The sequence below is a fragment of the Lolium perenne genome, chromosome 1 (genome assembly GCF_019359855.2).
Source record: "Lolium perenne isolate Kyuss_39 chromosome 1, Kyuss_2.0, whole genome shotgun sequence".
NCBI classification, from domain to species: domain Eukaryota; kingdom Viridiplantae; phylum Streptophyta; class Magnoliopsida; order Poales; family Poaceae; genus Lolium; species Lolium perenne.
The window spans coordinates 176,956,382-176,980,139 of NC_067244.2; the positions used below are offsets into that span (position 1 = coordinate 176,956,382).

General features: G+C 42.5%; 2 protein-coding genes across 3 annotated transcripts; both read left to right on the plus strand.

Annotated features, from left to right (window-relative positions):
- The first annotated feature begins 1,488 nt into the window (after positions 1 to 1,488).
- LOC127305617 (putative F-box/LRR-repeat protein 9) lies at positions 1,489 to 2,819 on the plus strand. The gene is made up of 2 exons (XM_051336151.2): positions 1,489 to 2,001; positions 2,089 to 2,819. The coding sequence occupies exons 1-2, from the start codon at positions 1,562 to 1,564 to the stop codon at positions 2,651 to 2,653; spliced, it is 1,005 nt and encodes a 334-aa protein (XP_051192111.1). The 5' UTR covers positions 1,489 to 1,561; the 3' UTR covers positions 2,654 to 2,819.
- A 13,156-nt stretch (positions 2,820 to 15,975) lies between these two features.
- On the plus strand, positions 15,976 to 21,542 carry LOC127313890 (zinc finger BED domain-containing protein RICESLEEPER 2). Of its 2 annotated transcripts, XM_051344380.2 has the most exons (9): positions 15,976 to 16,279; positions 16,310 to 16,366; positions 17,126 to 17,239; positions 17,351 to 17,666; positions 17,750 to 18,217; positions 18,304 to 20,121; positions 20,199 to 20,254; positions 20,704 to 20,761; positions 21,164 to 21,542. In XM_051344380.2, the coding sequence occupies exons 1-8, from the start codon at positions 16,070 to 16,072 to the stop codon at positions 20,755 to 20,757; spliced, it is 3,093 nt and encodes a 1,030-aa protein (XP_051200340.1). In that variant the 5' UTR covers positions 15,976 to 16,069; the 3' UTR covers positions 20,758 to 20,761; positions 21,164 to 21,542. The 2 variants fall into 2 exon arrangements, with proteins under 2 accessions (XP_051200340.1, XP_051200332.1); XM_051344372.2 differs by having other exon boundaries at positions 15,977 to 16,366.
- Positions 21,543 to 23,758: the final 2,216 nt, after the last annotated feature.

The following is a 23,758-nucleotide window of genomic DNA, read 5'->3' on the forward strand; positions in this document are numbered from 1 at the left end:
GAGACTTCGTTTGATAAAGTAATTATATGTATGAGGGAATTGGCTTCCACACAAATCCTTGAAAAAGTAATTATATATTGCAAGTATGTGGGTGTGTCTATCTTATTGAAGCTGTTCATTCTTATTTTTTCTTCGAGATTCATGCTTTAATTCATTATTAACTTTTTTTTTCAAAATCAACTGCTCAAGCTTATTTTAAAAAGCCTTTTCTTTTTTTCTTAGGATCGGTGCTTTTGTTCCTCCTTTCGCTACCCCGTGATTGTGTTTAACGTTTGTTTTCACTACTTCATAGTATGTTCGTATGAAATAAGGCACACGATGCACTTCAAAATCTGATAGAAATAATTGAGCATCTTGAATATATAGTACATTATTAGTGCTGTAAGATTCATACTACTAAAACATTATCTAATAATAGAAATTCTATATTAAATATTATCTATATATGGTGTGATCTTTTTCCTAGATATGGTGAGTATTAAAGAAGCGTGCAGCGGTGCACGGATTATTCATCGGAATGGAGGGTGTACCGCATCACCCCCTGGGCAGCTCCACCGCCGCATGCAGTACGTCGCCCCTTTGAGCCCCACGCCGCCGCCGAGTTTGGTCTCCCCTGGCCTATCTACCCCGCTGGCTCCAGCCGGCCGTCTCTCGATCCACTCCGCCACCACCACCGCCACCTCCACTCCGTCGCCCTCTCCAGCCACACGCCGTCGCCGAGTTTCATCTCCTCCGACCCCATCTACCCCGACGCTTCCACTCCGCTGCGGTCACGCTGATGCCGAGTTTTCCCAACTGCGCCGTCCCCTGTAGCCTTCTGACTGTCCCATCAGCCGCACTCTGCCCGCGCCAATCAGTGGTAATTTGATAACAGCACCTCTGCTCTGTTGATTCTATACATTTAGTTATGTAGTATATGTGTAGTTGCTCTGTATACTGGCAATTTAGCAGCAAATTATGTTTACATATATGGATGCTGAGCATATATAGAGAAAATTTCGACGATTTCAGGATTTCAAGTCTTTCATGTCTTCAGACCCCAGGTACTTTGGAAGCAAGGTCAAGGTCCACGTCTGTTCCATCTTAGTCCATTGCCGGAGAATATCTCTGTCAACCATATGATGCTTGTTAGGGTATGCTTGTATCCTTGTCATCACTTCCAAGTTTGGGAAGGTTTGGGAAAATGATTTACGTTCATGTAATGATAATATGTTGGTACTTCTTGCATGAACATTGTTAAACTTTAAATACTCCATATTGAAGTCAATTAATATGAATCGGAGGGAGTACATATCTTCATTTTGTAAAAACAAAATGGATCAGATTAGTTCATGCCACAACTAGACTACAATGGTAGACATCCGCAAAGCAATTGATTGAAACACCCCTTGGATACAACACTTAAGTGACAGTGCATTGGCTTGGTTGTCACTAAAATTCTACCATTTCCTAGGACAATAAGCTAGTGGAGGACAATGCACTGGGAAAGGCGGAAGGATCGGTTCAGAACTTCAGATAGAGCTGCCTATCTTCCGGCCGACAGTACTGTGCCAGCAAAGGTATGGGATCAAAAGATCAAATAGCTAGCTGTATGATCTTGTCACTCTTCACTGTATTCTTGTTTGCTTCTGAATGCAGTTGTAGGCATCGGTTTCACTATTTTCCTTCCCTCGAGATGGACGCCCTACCTGCGTCAGAACTACATGCTAGGGACTGGTCAGAGATCCCCCTCCCCGCGCTCACTTTGCTCTTCGCCAAGCTCAGCGCTGTGGATATTCTCATGGGTGCAGGCCTCGTGTGCCAGTCATGGCTGGAGACAGCAAAATCGCCGTGTCTTTGGCGCGAAGTTGACATGTCTCATTCTCACAAGCCGTGCTACAAGCTGTTGGTGGAGGAGTGTGCAATGGCCAAGGTGGCCGTAGACCGCTCTAGTGGGCAGCTGGAGGCATTCACGGGGGAGGGGTTTGTCACGGATGATCTCCTTAAGTATATCGGGGAAAGGTAAACGCTGCATGCACTTGATTTTACTTGCAACTGCCTTCGTCAGTAGCCCAGAGTAGAGCGATAATTAAATTTGGATCTTTGCAGATCGCCTTCTCTGAAGTGCCTTGGATTGATATCATGCATCGACGTCTCCATCGAAGGATTCACCGAGCTGCTAGACAGGTCTCCTCTGCTAGAAGACCTCACGGTAATGGGCTGTGATAACATCGAGGACATTGCTTGCCCGGTCGCCGCAGGGGCATGCCCGCAGCTCAAGCGCCTTGTCCTGTACAAACGGAAACGGAGTTCTTCCCATTCTCCACTGTCCTTTACCATGGGCACGTGGATCTGCCGGAGGTATGTAAGGAGCGAGTACGAGCTCAGAATCGAGACCATGCGCGAGCTGCGGGAGCTTACACTCGTCGGGAGCGACATCGATGCCCAGGAACTGGATGCCGTCGTCGACGGCTGTCCTCACCTGGAGCATCTCTGTTTGATTGACTGCTGTAACCTCGAAGTCCCCGACGCCCTGCGAGCAAAGTGTGCCAGGATCAAGAAGCTGGAGCTCTGTTCCTATGAAGATAATGATACATGCGCTGATGCTTTCACCTTTCAGGCCACTGAATTTCATCGTAATTTAGTTTATTGGAGATCTGAGGTCTGGATGTGATGCGATTTGTCTATGGATGCTGCTATCTATCTATATAACCGTTCTTAATAGCTTTCTTCTTCTTTTCTAAATTACAATTGTCGTCCTCCTGCTGCCTTTGTTAATTGTCATAGTACATTGGTGAAGATATCTGTGATTTGTCATTATAAAAGGTGAATTTATGGTGTACTTCATCTGTTTTAAAATAGGTGTCAGGATGTATCTACACATTAAAATGCATCTAGCTGCGACACTTATTTTGGAACGGAGCTAATACACATTATAGAAAGACTGAGAAAATTATCTAGGCCGCTTAGTTGGTGCTCGGCATGAAGCCTCTGCCTTGATTTGGGCCTAGAATGTCCCCTAAGAAGCCGATGTGTTTCTCCAGCGACCATCCAGCACCCAATCGAACACGGGCTGACGGGCACCCTGCTCTGCCAATCATGTAGTTTGGCAAAAAAATGTTTTTTTAGAACTTGTTGTGTCGCTCGAACCTTTTTTTTATCTGTGTGCCGCTCGAACCTCCTCTACCTTTCTTCCCCGCAAGTAGCAGTATCTTGATACTGCTGCTCCACAGTACCACCGGAATATTTGCTGATTTGCCACACTTCAACTTTTTTGTTACTTCATATTTTTCCTATAACCACAATATGTATGTTGTGGCAGATATGCAAAGTGTCAAAGTGCAATACAGAGGAAGAAGGGGCCAAAATAGGCAGCTTGGATTCCGAAGTACCTGATAACGGGCTAGGCCCAAAACCGTATTTCCATGCCTCTAAAAATTTCAAACAAAATTTTGCATGTAGAGGATACACATATGTGCATGTGGCATTTTCATACCCAAATTCAAAAGTATGTTTCATAGGTAAAAATGACAAGTTTTGAATGAACAATATGAAGGAAACTTTCCCTCCCAACTTGTCTGTAACTTAGGGGTCGATATGCTATATAACTTAATCTTGGACTAAGTAATTGAAAGTGCATGGAACCCCCATGTGTGGTTTTGGTAATTAATGACAATCCCTATGGACTAATATTTGCATTGAGTTATATTTGTAGGAGTTGTCCATAGGCAATTCTTGAACCATATGTTGGCTTCAAGGTTGCAATAAGAAGAATTTGATGAAGGATATCAAGTGTCAAGTATGTCTTGAAGATGAAGATGAAGTGAGCCCTCAAGTTACTTCAAGACATCAACATGATGAAGAATGAAGAAATGAAGTGCAAGTTCAAGATGAGCCATCTCGAAGAGATCCTTTGCTTGAGTCTTGCCATCCTTATGGTGATCATGGATATGTGAAGAAGCACCGAAGAAGAAGCTCTCCCATGGTGGATTATGGGGGAGCAATCCACAAGACTTCGTCAAGCAAGCACATTCAAGAAAGGCGTTCCATCTTGTTGAGGTCAAGATCGTCGTCATCGAGCTCAAGTGGAATGCGCAAGTATAAGGTTTGCTCTTGACAGGGTTTCTTTCTCACCGGTCTCATAGTGTAGTTGGAGACCGGTTTATAGTTTAGTTGTCGTTCTATCAAGAGGGCTCTCGAGTAAGTAACTCGATCGTATCGTTCGGAGAGATCTCAAACCTTTGCATCCTTGCATCATCTTTCTTGGTTGTTATTTGGACCTTATCCATGTGATGTTTTAGAGCTTGTGCTTATTCTCATGACAAGCTCTAGTTCATCGAAAACGGATTTCGCATAGATCACTTGTTGCATTTTCGAGTTTGGTTCATCATCTTTCTTGGTTTTATTTGGATCTTATCCATGTGATGTTTTAGAGCTTGTGCTTATTCTCATGACAAGCTCTAGTTCATTGAGAATGGTTTTTGCATGGGCAACTTGTTGCATTTTCGAGATTGGAGGTTTTACCGGTATGTCTTTTTTAGATAGGTCAAACCTTTCATCATTTGTTTCTATCCTCCCTTGTTGTACTATGATGGTTTCCTGCATGATCTTGTAGAGCTTGTTCCTAGCTTCAAAACAAGCCCAAGATTATCAAAATCGGAGTCCGGATGCTAAAGTTATGCCCGTTTTAGTTTTCGTGTTTCTGCAGTTTTCTGGGGGGCGGATAATCCGGCCCGAATGCCAATTCCGGGCAAATATCCGGCCAAATATCCGGCCCGAGTCCAGGGGCGTTTTCGCGGGGCGGATAATCCGGCCCGGGGGCGGATTTTCCGGCCTGAGAGGTTCCAAACGGTCATATTTCGTTGGGAGGGGGTATATAAGACCCCCTTCTTCTTCCTTGGGCTGGTTGGGTTCATTCTCTCTCTCCCCCCTCCATTGTTGTCCTTCAAAGCTTGCCCTAGTTCTTGATTCCTCCCATGATTCTTGCATATTCTTGAGGGAAAAGAGAGAGGAGATCTAGATCTACATCTTCACCAATCAAATTTCTCTCTTTGTGAGGGGAACCCACTAGATCTTGATCTTGGAGGATTTTGTGTTCTCCTCTTTGTTCTTCCTCTCTTATTCCCCCAATAGCTTTTGTAGCTTTGTTGGAATTTGAGAGAGAAGGATTTGAGCATCTTTGTGGTGTTCTTGCCATTGCATTTGGTGCATAGGTTTGAGTTCTCCACGGTGATTCGTGGTGGTGAAAACAAGAAGGTTGTTTCTCTTGGGTCTTTGGACCCTAGACGGCTTAGTGGCCTTTGTGGCATCTTTGTGGTGTTCTTGGGGACTCCAATTAAGTTGTGGAGAATCTTCAAGGGCAAGGCCTTTGTGGCATCTTTGTGGTGTTCTTGGGGACTCCAATTAAGTTGTGGATAATCTCCAGGGGAAAGGCCTTTGTGGCATCTTAGTGGTGTTCTTGGGGACTCCAATTAAGTTGTGGAGATTCTTCAAGGGCGAGGCCTTTGTGGCAATTTGTTGGGAGCCTCCAATTAAGTTGTGGAGACAGCCCCAAGCTTTGTGCGGGTTCGGTAACCTCCCTAAGGTTACATAGTGGTTCGAGGACATCCCTTTTGGTGGGAATTCTCGAGGAGAATACGGTGGCCCTCGTGCATTTGGAGTGACTTGTCCTCCACACCGCTCCAACGGAGAGTAACACTCGCAAAAGTGTGAACTTCGGGATACATCGTTGTCTCCGCGTCACTTCGGTTATTCCTATACCCGAGCTCTTTACTTATGCACTTTACTTTGTGATAGCCATCGTGCTTGAAGTTATATATCTTGCTATCACACAAGTTACTTGTATTGCTTAGCATAAGTTGTTGGTGCACATAGGTGAACCATAGTATATAGGCTTTGGGCTTGACAAAGTAAACGCTAGTTTTATTCCGCATTTGTTAAGCCCATCTTATAAAAGTTTTAAATCGCCTATTCACCCCCCCCCTCTAGGCGACATCCGTGTCCTTTCAATTGGTATCAGAGCAAGGTCTCTCATTCTTAGGCTTCACCGCCTTGAGAGTAAAGATGTCGGTTAGGGGATTAGTGCACAATAACTTGTTTATATTTGATGGCACAAATTTTAATCTATGGAAAATTTATGTGCTTAAAATCTTGCGGGGTATGTCCCCGGACATGGAGCGATTTCTTGGCATGGGTTTTTCTTCTCCTAAGGATCCTCAAAATTTATCTCTTGAGGATGAGAAAAACTCTTGCCTCGATGCTCTTGCTTCTCATGTGTTTTCCATTGTTGTGAGCAATGTAGTTACTTCATCAATCATGCCTTTTGGGAGCTCTCATGAATTATGGACAAAGCTTCAAGATAAATATGATGTGTCCAATATTATTGAGGATGATTGTATTGCTTCCACTTCCGTCCGTGATGAGTTCTCATCTTCATACACTTCACCAATGTGTGTCAAGACACAAGGTAATGATATGGTGAGTGATGATGGAAATTGCAATGTTGATATTGAGCTTACTATTGATGATCCTTCATCTATATCTCATTGCAATGATTCATCTTTGGACTAAACACATCTAGCACTAGAAATGATTTACATGCTTGTGTTGATAGTCCTTGCATATCATGTGTAAGTTGCTTGAATAAATCTAATGATGATATGCTTGCTTTGTCTTGTGGCCATGATACAAGTGCTTCTATTTCCTCTAGTTGTTGTGTGACTAACATTGTAGAGGAAACCAAAAATTCTATTGGTCAAGACAAGATCTTGAAAGAAGCCTCAAGTAACTCCTCATCTTTATCTCACGGTTCTCATATGTGCCTTATGGCCAAGGGTTCCACGGTATCTCCTACCATGGAACCTCATACTTCTCGTGATGATAACGATGAGGATGAATATGAAGAAGAGGATTGGGTTGTCTCTCTACGCGATAAGGGTAAGAGTGTATTCAAGGTTCTTTGCAAAGATAAAATTGCTAGCTCTCAATTCTTTGAAATCTTGACTACCGCTATTGAGAGCCAAAAACTTATTTGGATGCATGAGAACACCATTAATAAAAAGGGTGCTCTTGAACGAGAGTATGCCAATGATGTAGCATCCCTAAAGAATGATCTTGAAGAAGAACAAGAGACCGTAGCCTCTCTTGAAGAGCAACTTCAAATAGTTTCTAAACTCACTAAGGAAAGAGACCATGCTAAAGCTCAAGTAAAAATGCTTAAAAAGTAAAATTCCAAAGTTGGTGTTGGTCATGATAAACTTGTTAAGGATCTAGATGATCTAGACAAGGCCCACAAGGTCTCGGAGAGCGAACACTCTATCCTCACCAAGTCCCATGAGCAACTTCAAGCTTCCTATTTAAAAGAGCATGCTATGTTACCATCTCTTCTTAATATGTCTTGTGATGATGCTTGTGCTACTAACTCTACTTCTTGTGAAGCATCTATCTTGAAGGAGAATGTTGAGCTAAGGGCTCAACTTGAATTGCTAACTAGCAATTATGGGAAGTTGGAAGAAAATCATGGAAATCTTTCTAGCTCCCATGAGGATCTTCTAGCCTCCCATGATAGGCTAAAGTTAGCTCATGAGGCTATCATATCAAAGGAAACACCTTGTGAGCCTCATGTGGATACTAGCACTACTACTCAAAATTCTATATTGTCATGTGCTAGTCCTAGTAATTCATCCACTCATAGTATTGCTAAATCTTGTGATGAATTATTTTCCTTGCCTTGTTGCTCTAACAATGAAGGTTCTACTTCCTCTAGTACTCGTGTTATTACTAACCATGTAGAGGAAATCAAAGAGCTCAAGGCCCAAGTCACTTCTTTGAAGAATGACTTGGTAAAGAGTCATGAAGGGAAATGCAAACTTGACACGATGTTAAGTGTGCAACAATCCCCCAATGATAAGAGTGGACTTGGATTCAAATCCAACAACAAGAACAAGTCCAACAACAACAAGAAGAAGAAGAAGAAGAAGGGCCAAGTACAAGTCAAAGACCCGGCCAAGATTGTTTGCTTCAAGTGCAAAATTGAAGGGCATCATGTTAGATATTGCCCTTTGAAGAAGAAGCAAAAAGGGAAGCGGCCTCAAGCTCAAACTCATATTCAACCTCAAGTTGAAGAAATGCCACTTCCCAAGAAGAATCAAGCCAATGCTCCCATTGTGGAGAAATCTAGTGAGAAGAAGGAGAAGAAAAGAACTTGCTACATATGCCGTGAGAAGGGCCACATCTCCTCCTTTTGCACTATTGGTACCTCATCCAACTCTATCACCATTGATGATGTTTATTCTCTTCGTAAGGATGAGGGTGGCAATGTGTTTGCCAAATATGTTGGTGCTCAAAGTGGTGTCAAGAAAAGAACCATTTGGGTTGCCAAGCCTATTGTGACTAACCTCTTAGGACCCAACTTAGTTGGGGACCAACAATCCAAAACTTGATCAATAGGTGCTTGTTGGAGGACATTGGAGACTTGGCTACATAATGAAGAATTAAGGGATCTTCATCATTTATATTATATCAAGCCAAGTCTTTTGGTTATCTTGCTTCTATCATATATTCAATGTTCCTCCTTGCAGTAACATGTGCTCAACTCATTTATATTAAAAGTTACTCGCCCCTTTGCATGTGTTAGTTTTGTTCCTAACATGTGTTTGTATATGTTGTGCTTCCTAATTGTTTTGCTTGAGAAATCAAGTCTATGCATGTTGGGTTGCACACCATGTATTTGTGTTTGTGTTAGAGCCTCTTTGCATCATGTTGTATCTTATATGGCTCTCATGAGTGATTAATGGACTATCCCATTTTGGGGGAGTGATATTCCTTTGGGAATTTCATGATCCTGAACAATGTGTGTACATGAGGAATATCACTTAGAATTGATATTGCGAGATTATCTAGTCGCTATGTGGTATGTCATCTTCATGAGAAATTCAAATTCTAATGTCCATTAATATCTCTAGTTGGATCTTATTTGCCTCTTGTGAAAATAAATTCCTTATCACATTATGGGGGAGTAATAAGCTTTGTGCATATTACAAGCCTAGAAATGTGAACATTTGAGGTTGTGTCACATAGAATTGATACCGTAAATTATCTCTCTCCTACGTGGCATGTTTGCTCAAACAAGTTCCAATTTGCTTAAATGGCTTCATTGCTAATATCTTTGTGGATCTTATTTGTGAAAGTTGTTCTTGGCATGGTCTTTCACAATGTGTCCCTCAATACATTTTTGGAAAACCATGTGCTTCAAGTCATACTATTAATTGCTTTGCATGTTGGTATGAATACTATTAATTGCTTTGCATATTGGTATGAATACTATTAATTGCTTTGCATGTTGGTATGAATAAATGAAGCTATCAAGAAACTATCTTTGCATGATGGTTAACTCTTATCTTTTACCATATGCTTTATTTGTTGTAAATATGATCTTTCGTATACCTACAAACTACCACCGGGAAATATTTCATAATACCTCTTATCCAAGGACAATTGGTAATCTATTATGAGGTAGATTTTTATTAATCATATTTACATTGGCTCTTGTGTTCAAATTGCCTTATTTATTGCCATGAATTTGTTGTGCTTTGACTCCCATGTGTCTTCCTTGCATCTTATGGATCTAATTTGTCTATTCAAACTTTCTTAGCATTTTTAGTAGATATAGGTAGTGTGATGATCCTAGTTTTGTGCATTTTGTATCCATATTCTAAATCCTGGATAATGCACTAATCTTGGGGGAGCTCTCCTATATTTGTTATAATGCTTAAACTTCTCTTGATCATTGTCAAAAAAATTGGTTTTGGGAGACATAAATTTTCTTTTTGGTACTTTGTGTCATCATAAAAAGTTTCGAGGGTTTGGTTTATTTGTTGGAACCTTGCTCTCTTGGGAGTTGGTTATCTCATTCCTTTGTGTTTAGGTTTAATTAGCTTCTTATAATGAGATAATTCTTTGGAGTCAATCTTGTGTTGATTTGATTCTTTGATATAATTTGGGCAACCATTGTCTCTTGATTTATTTGGTGTTTTGTCCAAATTGTATCTTCCTTTGGTTCTTGAAAGTATTGTGCATGCATATTTAATATATGTATATCTTATGGCATGTGTTACTTTCTTTGATCCAATATATAGGGTAAACTCCATCAAATCCTAATTTGGCTAAGATGTGCATGAAATTCATTTTCATATCTATATGCACATAGAATTGTGGAGTTTGTCCTATATGTTGTAGTGTGTCTAACTACTTCGGACCCAATTAGTTTGGGGACCATTTTGTACTTACCTTTGTGTTAGGTACAATGGATATGCATTGGATGCTTGTCTCACTCTTGGAAAGAAGTGGTGACTCAATGGTAACTTGAGGCAAGCTAGGATGGTCAACGAACACATATCTACTACATCCACACCAATGCTATCTTGGTAACAAGTATCTTCTCATGCATACTTTTCTTGTATCCAACCTTATGGTTGCATCTTGGCATGAATCTCTTGATTTGCAAATATTGTGCTTCTTGAAAAGGTTTTTATGAAACTTCTTTATTGTGAATGTGAGTAATTTGAGATGAGTGAATTTGTTGGGAAGTATTTTAAATCATGCTCATGATTCATCCATCCCAACTATGCCTATCTAGCAATTTTATTGCATATCAATTCCTCAAGGCTCTCACGTGTGCAATATAGATGAAAGTGCAAATTTAGTTATTTCTTTTGGTATCCTCATTTGTGATACTTGTTGCCTTTCTCAAATGCATCCCAACTATCTTCTATCCCTTGTTGATATTTGTGATGTATTTTAGATGTTTGTGGTTGAAGTTCACGAATGTACAATAAGACAAAATTGAGCCTTTGGCCATGCTATTAAGCAAAAATTCTTATTGGTATATTGCATGACTTCGTCTTGGATATCATGCTATATGTCTTGTGTGTCTATTTTGTGTGTGCATGTTTCTTTATGGATAAATATCTTAGTGATTTTGTCCACTTAGAGAAACTTATACACATAAGAGATGATACATCTCCATTTGATATCTTATTTCTTTGTTGCATGTTGATTGGTCATGCTAAGCAATATAATTCATTGAAGACTATGATGATGCTTTTTGCTCATCCATATAATAGTCTTATAATATGCTTTGTCATGCCTTTCACATATTCTCTTGGTTGAGCCTATTATTATGGTGCATGTTACTTGTTGCTCAATCATTTGTTTATTGCAAGTGTTAAGCTTAATTTTCTATCTATGATCTATTGCAAATGTTTGTGTTTTAAATAGTAATGAGGGAGTGAGGATTCCATGTTATGCATACTGTATTCAAATGCAACATTTTATTTTATGCATGTACCTTGGGGAGCGTCCTCATTTGATTTAGAGCACTATCTTTTGGTGATCATTAGAGTTTGATTCACTTGGTATCTTTTGTTTTTGAATGATATTATGGGAGTGATGATTCCATGTTTGTGCACTTTATACTCCAATGCAAATTGTCTAGTTTTATGCACAAACCTTGGGGAGCTTCCTCATATTATTTAGAGCAATCTTCTTGATCTTATCATAATATCTATCTTTCTTTTGGTATCTTCTTTGTGGTTCATTTGGTTGCTTGCTTCATTTGTTGAAGCTTCTAGTCTTTGTTATCTTTTTGCAATCTTTGATCCTATCTATAGTGTGATTCCTTCCGAATATTCGTCATTGGATACGTGCATTTGATTCCACTCAAATTATGAGAAATGCACACGCTATGGAGGAACTCTCACTATATTGGCCTTCTAAATTTTTCACCCATTTCGGCAATTGGTGCCAATGGGGGAGAAGTTTGGAGGGTTTAAGGGAATTTGGTTATGTCTTTGCTTTGTGCTTAAGCATGTGCCTTTATTGCATTGCATCTTGTTGCTTTGCATAGTTGAATAGTTAGAGGAAACTCCACTAGGCTTTGAATGCCAATATATGCAATGAAAGTCAAGATCATTCACACACGCATATATTATGGGGGAGTTTGCTCTATATATTCAACTTGTTTGTTACTTCAATTCCTTATATAAACCCTCTCAAATAGATTGTCATCAATTACCAAAATGGGGCAGATTGAAAGTGCATGGAACCCCCATGTGTGGTTTTGGTAATTAATGACAATCCCTATGGACTAATGTTTGCATTGAGTTATATTTGTAGGAGTTGTCCATAGGCAATTCTTGAACCATATGTTGGCTTCAAGGTTGCAATAAGAAGAATTTGATGAAGGATATCAAGTGTCAAGTATGTCTTGAAGATGAAGATGAAGTGAGCCCTCAAGTTACTTCAAGACATCAACATGATGAAGAATGAAGAAATGAAGTGCAAGTTCAAGATGAGCCATCTCGAAGAGATCCTTTGCTTGAGTCTTGCCATCCTTATGGTGATCATGGATATGTGAAGATGCGCCGAAGAAGAAGCTCTCCCATGGTGGATTATGGGGGAGCAATCCACAAGACTTCGTCAAGCAAGCACATTCAAGAAAGGCGTTCCATCTTGTTGAGGTCAAGATTGTCGTCATCGAGCTCAAGTGGAATGCGCAAGTATAAGGTTTGCTCTTGATAGGGTTTCTTTCTCACCGGTCTCATAGTGTAGTTGGAGACCGGTTTATAGTTTAGTTGCCGTTCTATCAAGAGGGCTCTCGAGTAAGTAACTCGATCGTATCGTTCGGAGAGATCTCAAACCTTTGCATCCTTGCATCATCTTTCTTGGTTGTTATTTGGACCTTATCCATGTGATGTTTTAGAGCTTGTGTTTATTCTCATGACAAGCTCTAGTTCATCGAAAACGGATTTCGCATAGATCACTTGTTGCGTTTTCGAGTTTGGTTCATCATCTTTCTTGGTTTTATTTGGATCTTATCCATGTGATGTTTTAGAGCTTGTGATTATTCTCATGACAAGCTCTAGTTCATTGAGAATGGTTTTTGCATGAGCAACTTGTTGCATTTTCAAGATTGGAGGTTTTACCGGTATGTCTTTTTTAGATAGGTCAAACCTTTCATCATTTGTTTCTATCCTCCCTTGTTGGACTATGATGGTTTCCTGCATGATCTTGTAGAGCTTGTTCCTAGCTTCAAAACAAGCCCAAGATCATCAAAATCGGAGTCCGGATGCTAAAGTTATGCCCGTTGGAGCGGATAATCCGGCCCAAATGCCAATTCCGGGCAAATATCCGGCCAAATATCCGGCCCGAGTCCAGGGGCGTTTTCGGGGGGCGGATAATCCGGCCCGGGGGCGGATTTTCCGGCATGGGAGGTCCCAAACGGTCATATTTCGTTGGGAGGGGGTATATAAGACCCCCTTCTTCCTCCTTGGGCTGGTTGGGTTCATTCTCTCTCTCTCCCCCCTCCATTGTTGTCCTTCAAAGCTTGCCCTAGTTCTTGATTCCTCCCATGATTCTTGCATATTCTTGAGGGAAAAGAGAGAGGAGATCTAGATCTACATCTTCACCAATCAAATCCCTCTCTTTGTGAGGGGAACCCACTAGATCTTGATCTTGGAGGATTTTGTGTTCTCCTCTTTGTTCTTCCTCTCTTATTCCCCCAATAGCTTTTGTAGCTTTGTTGGAATTTGAGAGAGAAGGATTTGAGCATCTTTGTGGTGTTCTTGCCATTGCATTTGGTGCATAGGTTTGAGTTCTCCACGGTGATTCGTGGTGGTGAAAACAAGAAGGTTGTTTCTCTTGGGTCTTTGGACCCTAGACGGCTTAGTGGCCTTTGTGGCATCTTTGTGGTGTTCTTGGGGACTCCAATTAAGTTGTGGAGAATCTTCAAGGGCAAGGCCTTTGTGGCATCTTTGTGGTGTTCTTGGGGACTCCAATTAAGTTGTGGATAATCTCCAGGGGAAAGACCTTTGTGGCATCTTAGTGGTGTTCTTGGGGACTCCAATTAAGTTGTGGAGATTCTTCAAGGGCGAGGCCTTTGTGGCAATTTGTTGGGAGCCTCCAATTAAGTTGTGGAGATAGCCCCAAGCTTTGTGCGGGTTCGGTAACCTCCCTAAGGTTACATAGTGGTTCGAGGACATCCCTTTTGGTGGGAATTCTCGAGGAGAATACGTTGGCCCTCGTGCATTTGGAGTGACTTGTCCTCCACACCGCTCCAACGGAGAGTAGCACTCGCAAAAGTGTGAACTTCGGGATACATCGTTGTCTCCGCGTCACTTCGGTTATTCCTATACCCGAGCTCTTTACTTATGCACTTTACTTTGTGATAGCCATCGTGCTTGAAGTTATATATCTTGCTATCACACAAGTTACTTGTATTGCTTAGCATAAGTTGTTGGTGCACATAGGTGAACCATAGTATATAGGCTTTGGGCTTGACAAAGTAAACGCTAGTTTTATTCCGCATTTGTTAAGCCCATCTCATAAAAGTTTTAAATCGCCTATTCACCCCCCCTTTAGGCGACATCCGTGTCCTTTCAGTAATCTCGGGTTCAGAAGTAGGTATGTCTAGAAAGTTTCCTTTAAATGCGTCTTCAACTTGCCCACCTGAGCATGTTTTGAAAATCAATGTTGAAGCTGCTTATAGCGAGGGCGGAGGATGTGGGAGTGTTGGTGTTGTGCTGGTAAATTCAGCGCGGACAATATAAAGGAGATTTATTTTGTGACGGATGTGATGGGCTAAAGCATATGCTATGCTAGAGGAATTGTGTTTAGCACAACACATGGGTTGCGATCGTCTGATCATTCAATCGGATAATGTCCTAGTGGTGAGACTATTAGAGAAGGGGGCTTTTCAGCAACCGCTGCAGCACCAATCTTCCATGACTACAACATCTTGACCTCGGGTTTCATAGAGGTTACTTATGAGCATTGTTTAAGGGAAACTAAGAGCATCTCTACCGGCGTCCCTGATAGTATTTTGGGGGGCGGCATCGAAAATGGGCTCATACCGGCGCGCCCAAAAAGTGTCGGCGCAATTTCGAGCCAAATAGAAGCACCGGCAACCCCGCGCCGGCCCCTTCGCGAAGGATGCAAATCGGGCTTGCCGGCGCCTCGCGGCACGAATTTTTTGGGCGTGGGAGCCGCCTGTAAGCCACACATTCCAAAAATATACATCTTTTCCACCAAAACCCTTCCCCTCGCCGCTCATTTCTCCCGCCCGCCGCTCCATCTCCCATCCAGGCTCCAACCCGAATAACCCTTGCCGCTGCCATGCCGCCGAAGAGAAAGGCTCTGGTGAAGGCAGCGAAGGTGCCACCGAAGCCGCGCACCGTGGCGCCGAAGGAGAAGCCGACGAACATGTCGCAGGAGGCGTGGGAGGAGGAGAAACGCTGCTGCTCCATCTTGATGACCGACTGCAGAAGGCACTGCATCGCCGCTCTCAAAGCCGCGAAAGCGGTGGCTGCTACCGAAGTGTGCCTCAGCTTGGGCGGTGGCCAGCCCGAAGGGAGCCATCAACCTGCCAGCCGCAACTTTGGCGGCGGGTTCTCGAGCTCACCCTCGTCGCCGGGGTACTACACGGAGGGGCCGTCGCTCTCGCATATGCATCTGTCGCAGATGCACGGCTGCGCCCGCTACTCCCTCGAGTGCGACGATATCGACATGACCTTCGACCCCAACGCGTCGTTCTCGCTGGATTCAGCGCCGATGGGCAGCGGCGCCTTTCACTTCCCCGTCGACCTGAACTCGTCACTGACCTGCGCCGCCCGGGAAGCATCGACGGCCACGTGACTGACGACACCGGCCTCCCCCGCCACCTCTTCACCGACGAGAGCAGGAGTGCCCACGAGGTGTTCGGTAGCGCGTCCGACGTGTCCATGGGCGACGACGAGGTGAGTTTCCTTTCTTTTTTATGTGCTATGTGCATCGTAGACACCGTCGGCAACTCAAAGTAGTTAACTTGTTGCGTAGATTGCCGGCGGCGCCGAGATCCTCACCGGCTTCATACGCCATGGCCACGCTAACGAACCCCCCCGTCGACGAGTATGAAAAAGAGGCCGACGAGGATGAAGAGGTTTGTGCTAAGTGGACACCCGTGGGCAGGCGAACAAAAATCACGGACACCCGCGGCGCGGCCGCTACTACGGCCGCCACGCCGCTTCGAGGCTCTTCGGCGTTGGCGACGGGCGCCATGGCCGGAAGAAATTCGCACCCTCCGCTCACCCCCTCCGCATCGAGGCTCCGTGGCCCTGACTCTGGTCTCCGTCACTCAGCCTCCGCTGCCCCCCTCCGCTCCTCTTCTCCGGCCGCGTTCATCCCGCCCCTCGAGTGGTTCGGCGAGATCTGTGGGGAGCAGCCGGCGTTCGGCGAGGTTCTTGGGGATCCGCACGCGTCCGGCGAGGTCGGTGGGGAGCCGCACGCCTCCGGCGAGGTCCATGGGGAGTTGCAGGGCGGCAGCGAGCTCCAGCGGAAAAAGAGCCGCAAGAAGGTACATCGATCTAGTTTTTCATCCAGCAGCAATGCCCTGCTCAAATTCTAGTCTTAAACTAGTGATGCATTCCAGTCTTAGTCTCCTGAATTTTGTTGATTCTTGGCATCGCCAACTTAATCTCCGAGGACATTATAGCGACCTGACGCACCACACCGGCAGTACACGCAGACGTACATTCAAAATAAACCTTTGTACACTAATGCAAAACTTACTGATACATAAGTAATCTGATGATTACTTTTCAAAGGAATGTGATTGAATTGTTTGTTTCATTTTCTCTAATTCACCTTGATATACAATGTCTTGGCTGATTTTTGGATCCTGCACCAATAGCCCATTTCATATTCTGCCCCTAAATGATTTAACTAAGTTATCATTTTGTTCTCTTTCTGCTATGTTTGTCACATGTGAGGTGTCTTCAGAGCTTCCAGTTCTTTCAGTAGAGGGTGTGTGTAAACTCTGAAGGTATTCTGCTCTGGTATCAATGTCTTAACTTAATAAGAAGACAGAATGTTAGTATTATTGGATCCCCCATTTATTCTGTGCTGTCCAGCCCTGCATTATCGTAACCCCCATTTTTTATTGGTGATGTCAAATATACAACTTCCCTTTGTTAAGTGCATTATTAGAGAAACAAAGATAGCTGTTCAGTATATGTTATAATATTTTGTATGCCTAATATGAACTTTAATTGTCTTTTTGGTGTGTTGTTGTTGTGGATTTGATCTTACTTTGTCTCAAATTCCCTGTCTGCAGGTTACAGTCACACAATCAGAAAAAATATCTCCAACTGCAGGGAGCAAAAGACCACTTTCAGAGGCTAGTGGTAGCTTAAGAGCAAGCAAGTCTGCCAAAGTTATGAATGCCAAGGTGAGCTTGTGTTCTTCTTATACTAGATAAGACCATGAGTGATTTATGAAAGATTGATTATGCTTTTACTGACAATGTGATGCTAATGTAGTCTTCTTGTCGTAAATGCAGGTTGTCATGACTCAATTGGAAAACAGTTCTAAAACCGTAGGAAGAAAATTGGCTCCAATCGTCTCTAGATCTCCTATGACGATGGCAAGAAAAAGGGCGCACTCACATGCAAGTTCTCCAAATTTAGCCGGGACTTCGAAGACCCCTTCTTTGCATGATCTATCAGCTGCTGCTACAAGTGGTACTCCAACTTCTATGCATGATCTATCACATGATGCCACAAATGGTACTCCAACTTCTATGCATGATCTATCACTCGCTGCTACAAGTGGTACTCCAACTTCTATGCATGATCTATCTCCTGATGCTACAAATGGCAAGTTTTAACCTCTATCTACTGTTCTCAAATACGAGCACTAATACTATGAAGATGACCATTTGAAACTTCCATACTTGTAGGCTCCACACGCAAATCACGCAGGCTTACCTCTACAATTTGGAAGGATGCTGAGCCAATATATGTTGGTAGGTTCTTAATGCAAGGCCGATGCAAGTATTGCGGCAATGTATTTCCAGCATCTAGGGCCACAGGTACCAGTCAACTTGGTAGACACTTGAAGGTATGTGAGGTGAAAAATTCAATGGATGGGGTGATGAAGCAAATTAAAACTTCTGTTGAAATAGTCCCTGACTGGGAATTTGATCAAGAAGCTGTAAGGAGTGAATTATCACCTGCTGCTTCAAATGGTACTCCAACTTCTATGCATGATCTATCACCTGATGCTACAGATGGTACTCCAACTTCTATGCATGATTTATCACCCGCTGCTACAAGTTGTACTCCAACTTCTATGCATGATCTATCACCTGATCCTACAAATGGTACTTCAACTTCTATGCATGATCTACCACCCACTGCTACAAATGGTAAGTTTTAACCTCTATCAACTGTTCTCAAATACGAGCACTAATACTATGAAGATGACCATATTTGAAACTTTTCATACTTGTAGGCTCCAAACGCAAACAACGCAAGCTTACCTCTATCATTTGGAAGGATGCTGAGCCAATATATATTGATGGGGTATTGATGCAAGGCCGATGCAATTATTGCAACAACGTATTTCCAGCCTCTAGGGTCTCAGGTACCAGTCAACTTGGTAGACACTTGAAAGTATGTGAGGTGAAAAATTCAATGGATGGGGTGATTCAGCAAATAAAAACTTCTGATGAAATAGACCCTGATTGGAAATTTGATCAAGAAGCTGCAAGGAGTGAGCTTGTTAAGTTAATTGTCTTGCATGGGCTGCCCTTCTCATTCGTCGAGTATTATGGTTTTAGAAAGTTTTGTGCATCATTGAATCCCTGGTTCAAGTCTGTCAATAGAGTAACTATCGAAAATGATTGCATGGACGCTTACCATCAATACAAAAATGCCTATGAAAGTTTCTTCAAGAATTGCAATTATAGAGTATCTCTAAGTTGTGATATGTGGACTTCGAACCAAAAACTTGAATACCTTTGTATCACATGCCACTGGATTGATAGTAAATGGAAAGTTAGGCACAAAATCATAAGGTTTTGCCTAGTTGAAACACCCCACGATGCATGGAATATGTTTGGTGTGGTACTAAATAGCCTTCGTGATTGGAACATTGAGAACAAGCTATTTAGCTTCACAACAGATAATGCAGAAGTTAACACCAAAATGGTTAGCCATCTCAGAAAAAATCTTGTTGATCGAAACCTTATCCATCATGAAGGGAAACTGTTACACATTCGCTGTGCGGCTCATGTGCTAAATTTAGTAGTGCAAGATGGATTGAGAACCATGAAGTCTGTTGTGGACAACATCAGAGAGAATGTAAAATACATCAGAAGTTCTCAGTTTAGAAAAGAACAATTTGCCAAAATGGTTGCAAAAGTTGGAATAAAATGTAAACACCAGCCTTCACTAGATGTTTCTACAAGATGGAACTCCACATTCCAGATGCTCGAGTCCACATTACCATTCAGAAAAGTCTTTGAGACATTAGAGGAACAAGAACCAAATTATACATTTGGTCCTTCAGATGAGGAATGGAAAATGGTTGAAGAGATTTGTCAGCTTCTAAAGGTATTCTGCCATGCCACCAATGTTATTTCAGGCTCAAATTACCCAACCTCTAATCTCTATTTCCTCGAGATTTGGAGTGTCAAACTTGTTCTAGATGAACAAGCAAAGAGCGACAATGGTACAATCAGAATCATGGTGAATGAAATGAAGAAGAAATTTCATATGTACTTTATGGAGTCATACCTGACAAACTGCATACCGGTGATACTCGACCCAAGGTTTAAAATGCAACATGTTGAGTTCCGATTGAAACAATATTTTGGAGTTGATGCGGATAAACATATCCAAGAAGTGAGGACAGCTATCGAAGCCCTGTTTACTGAATATGCAGCTGAATTTGAAGATAATGTCGATATCTTGTCACAAGAACGAAAGGGCCAGGAAGTTGCTTTGGCTGATAGTGCCCTTTCAGATTGGGATGAACATGTAAAGCTTAAGAAAGCTAAAAACCGTGATGAGCTGCAAAGGTACCTTGATGAAGACTTCCATCCTCGTACACCAGATTTTGACATCTTAAAATGGTGGGCTGTGAACTCTGCAAGGTACCCAACACTTGGCAACATTGCCCGTGATGTGCTACCTGTTCCAGCTTCAAGTATTGCCTCTGAATCTGCGTTTAGCACGTGCCGGAGAGTTATTACAGATCACAGAAGTAGCCTAGCAGCTGAAACAGTTGAGGCATTAATGTGTTTTGGAGATTGGATTAGACCTAGCGGTAAGTACCTTTTCCAGCATCTACTCTATTTCATAAATTTGTATCACGTGGCATATTTTGACTTGTAATTGTTGCAGGATCTTCTTCTTCCAAAGCAAGCACACCTCATGTGATGCCATCTACCGTTGATGAGGTGAGTGAGCTATTGACAATTTCGAAAAATGGTAATGGGAATATTGATTGTTCTTGTATATAGCTAGTAGTTTCAATCTTGTTTGACATGGTGAGATTCCATGTTTCCAGCTAGTTTAACCCGCCACACGTGAGAAGGTTCATTTCCTGCCACTTGTGTAGCAATGAATTATTATTTTGTGATGCCTTTGATTTAGTAGGCTACTTGACATTGCACTAGTATAAGAAGATTTAGTAGCAAACGATAGATGGTCTGTACATGTATAAGAAGACAAGACCATGGTCAGCTTGTACTGACCATGCACTTGTTATACACTTGCATAGTAGAGGAGCGAAGAATTAGTTAGACACTTGCATATGAAAGTGAGCAACATGGTCAATTTTATGGATCAACAAGTGGATTGTGTTCTTGGCTGTGCTCTAATTTTTTTACCTATGTGCATGAAACAGGAAATGACACTTCTGAAAGCTCAGGCTGGTGAGAAGAACTGGAGTGAAGAATAACATGGTTAATACTCTGATACCTGAAACCTTTTAGCTAGTGTCATGGTGTGCTAATGAAGTCTGAAATCTTTTGTTTAGAAATGCAAGACGATGTCCTGCTCCAAAGCTTGCTGAAATGTTGTCATTTGTATGCAAATAGCCAATCAGTAGCATCTCTTATTTAGTAATGCTGTTCACACAAATCCACTTCTTTAGCATATCCCTTTTGTGACATCAAGAATTCTTGTCTACTTGTGCTTTTACATGAAATATTGGTCATTTGTGTTTTCAAATGTTGATATAAGTATTTATGGTGAGGGGAAATAGTATACTTTCACATCCTGATATTGTGCGCATGCATGGCTTTAAAATCATCTACAATGTATTCATTGTGAAGCTTACCTCTTTTGCACTTGCTAATTGGCAGGCCATTATCACTTTATTGGTCCTTCCAAGCATGCAGCCTGTGGTCAAATTTGTGCTGTTGCTCATGTCTCACCTTCCAAGCTGCAGCATGTTATTAGTTATCACTAACAGAAGGCAATGGAGCTAACACTCTTGATGAAGCTAGTGTACTTATGTGATGAATCTAGCTACTCTTTCCTATGTATTTTGTGTAGCTGTTGCTCTTTCATGTGGGTTTAAGTGGGCAGGCTGACACTGCTTAGCATATGAATCTGGTAGTTGTCGTGTATGTGGCATTCCCAAACGTTGAACTGTCAGATGCTTAACAGTGTACTCTCCATGTGTATTAGGTCGTGTAATGTAGCTGGTCAAACATGTGCCTCTAGTATGGCTTTGCAGTATCTATTTGATGGATATAAGTGGGCAGATGAACTCTGCTTAAACTAAAGAATCAAATGAGCACAAGCGTCGCTCTTGTGCTAGTCAGGCGAACATGCCCATTTACAGGCTGACAGCTAGTGGACACCCACGGCATGCCCATTTACAGGCTGACAGCTGCTACCTCTGTTTCCCGTATCTAGACAGACAAAGCTGGGACACTTATTTTGAAAGAGGAGGGAGTAGCTACGGAAAACTAGCGACAACAGTGAAATTCTGGGGACTTTGTGTGGTTGCCCTCCTTATACCAATCCCAATAGTATAGTTGGTTGTTGGCTATAAGCAAGATGTCATGTCATCTACTCCCTCCATCCCAAGGAATAGGGTGTAAATAATTTTTCAAAATTTCTTCATAGGATAAGGCGCAGGGTAAAGTTTACACGGTTTCTTCCAAAACTACCCCTTAAATACCGGAAGTGGAGAAGTAATTTGTGTGGCTATTATTAGCCTTTCACGACGCATGCGGGGTGCTGAGCCAAAATATCAGCTGAGGAGCAGTTATTGAGGCAATTTTACTGGCCATGCATGTGCATGCGGAGAGACAAGGAAGTTATTGTGAAATTGGAAGGAGAGAAAAGAGGAGACTTCCGTTGCCAGATAGTTAATACGGGAGAGATTTAAGGAGATCATGCGCGTGCATGCAAGGGTAAAGAAGGAAACACTTGATCGCTGCATGTCTTTCTTAATAATCACGCCATAATTTTTACGCCTTGTTCCTTGGCATGGAGGGAGTAGTACAGTACTCCCTCCATCCCAAGGAATAGGGCGTAAATAATTTTTCAAAATTTCTTCATAGGATAAGGCGCAGGGTAAAGTTTACACGGTTTCTTCCAAAACTACCCCTTAAATACCGGAAGTGGAGAAGTAATTTGTGTGGCTATTATTAGCCTTTCACGACGCATGCGGGGTGCTGAGCCAAAATATCAGCTGAGGAGCAGTTATTGAGGCAATTTTACTGGCCATGCATGTGCATGCGGAGAGACAAGGAAGTTATTGTGAAATTGGAAGGAGCGAAAAGAGGAGACTTCCGTTGCCAGATAGTTAATACGGGAGAGATTTAAGGAGATCATGCGCGTGCATGCAAGGGTAAAGAAGGAAACACTTGATCGCTGCATGTCTTTCTTAATAATCACGCCATAATTTTTACGCCTTGTTCCTTGGCATGGAGGGAGTATAGCCAACAAGTATCACCAGAATTTGACCGAATCAGAGGTGGGCCGCGATCAAGATGGGCTTGAAGAATATACATGGAAGAATATACGTGAATCGGCCTTATATGCAAAGTTTGGGCTAGTTTGCCCGTGTATCTGTAATATAGTAGGATACGTGTCGGTTAGTTAGAGTTTGGCTCGTGCACGGTTGGGATTATTCCCACGTTAGAAAGTCTACGGACTATAAATATGTATCTAGGGTTTATGAAATAAACAACAATCACGTTCACCACAAACCAATCTAGGCGCATCGCCAACTCTCTTGTCTCGAGGGTTTCTTCCCGGTAAGCATCATGCTGCCTAGATCGCATCTTGCGATCTAGGCAGTACACGTTTATTCGCTGTTCATGCGTTGCTCGTACTGAAGCCTTTTTGATGGCGAGCAACGTAGTTATCTTAGACGTGTTAAGGTTAGCATTGTTCATCGTATCATATGCTATCGTCGTGCAACCCTGAGACGTCTAGCCGCCCTTACGCCTATCTTAGGTGTAGGGGCGGCACCCCGCTTGATCATTATTTAGTAGATCCGATCCGTCATGATTGCTCCTTGTTCTTCAGGGATTAGTTTAATATCTGCATAGTTAGGCCTTACAAACGGATTGAAGGATCCAGTGGCGCGTAGGGTGTAGTTTGCTGGCCCTAGACAGGATGTTCCGGGGATCAACCTCGTGTTGGTTTTTAGGCCTTGTCTAGGGACGGTTTACGATCACCGTGCGTGGCCGCCAGGCTCAATCACGAGTAGGATGTTTCGATTATGTGGTGAAAACCCTAAATCGTAGTAGATCGTTTTAGCTTTATATTGATCAAGCAGGACCACCATATATTCGTACACCTCGTGCGAATCATGGGTGGATCGGCTCTTTGAGCCGATTCACAGGACAACCTGAGAGCCGATCGAGGCTCGTATTTAATGTTTACGTGTATGCCATGCAGGAAACTAAGCGAGGCATCTCCATCACCTTCCTGAC

Excerpts from the sequence above, each read along its gene's own strand:
- LOC127305617 (XM_051336151.2), top strand. The coding sequence starts at position 1,562 with ATGGGATCAAAAGATCAAATAGCTAGCTGTATGATCTTGTCACTCTTC. Across the intron at positions 2,002-2,088 it reads CTTAAGTATATCGGGGAAAG|ATCGCCTTCTCTGAAGTGCC; the intron begins GTAAACGCTGCA and ends GGATCTTTGCAG.
- LOC127313890 (XM_051344372.2), top strand. The coding sequence starts at position 16,070 with ATGGCCGGAAGAAATTCGCACCCTCCGCTCACCCCCTCCGCATCGAGG. Across the intron at positions 17,240-17,350 it reads CCAAAGTTATGAATGCCAAG|GTTGTCATGACTCAATTGGA; the intron begins GTGAGCTTGTGT and ends TCGTAAATGCAG. Across the intron at positions 17,667-17,749 it reads ATCTCCTGATGCTACAAATG|GCTCCACACGCAAATCACGC; the intron begins GCAAGTTTTAAC and ends CCATACTTGTAG.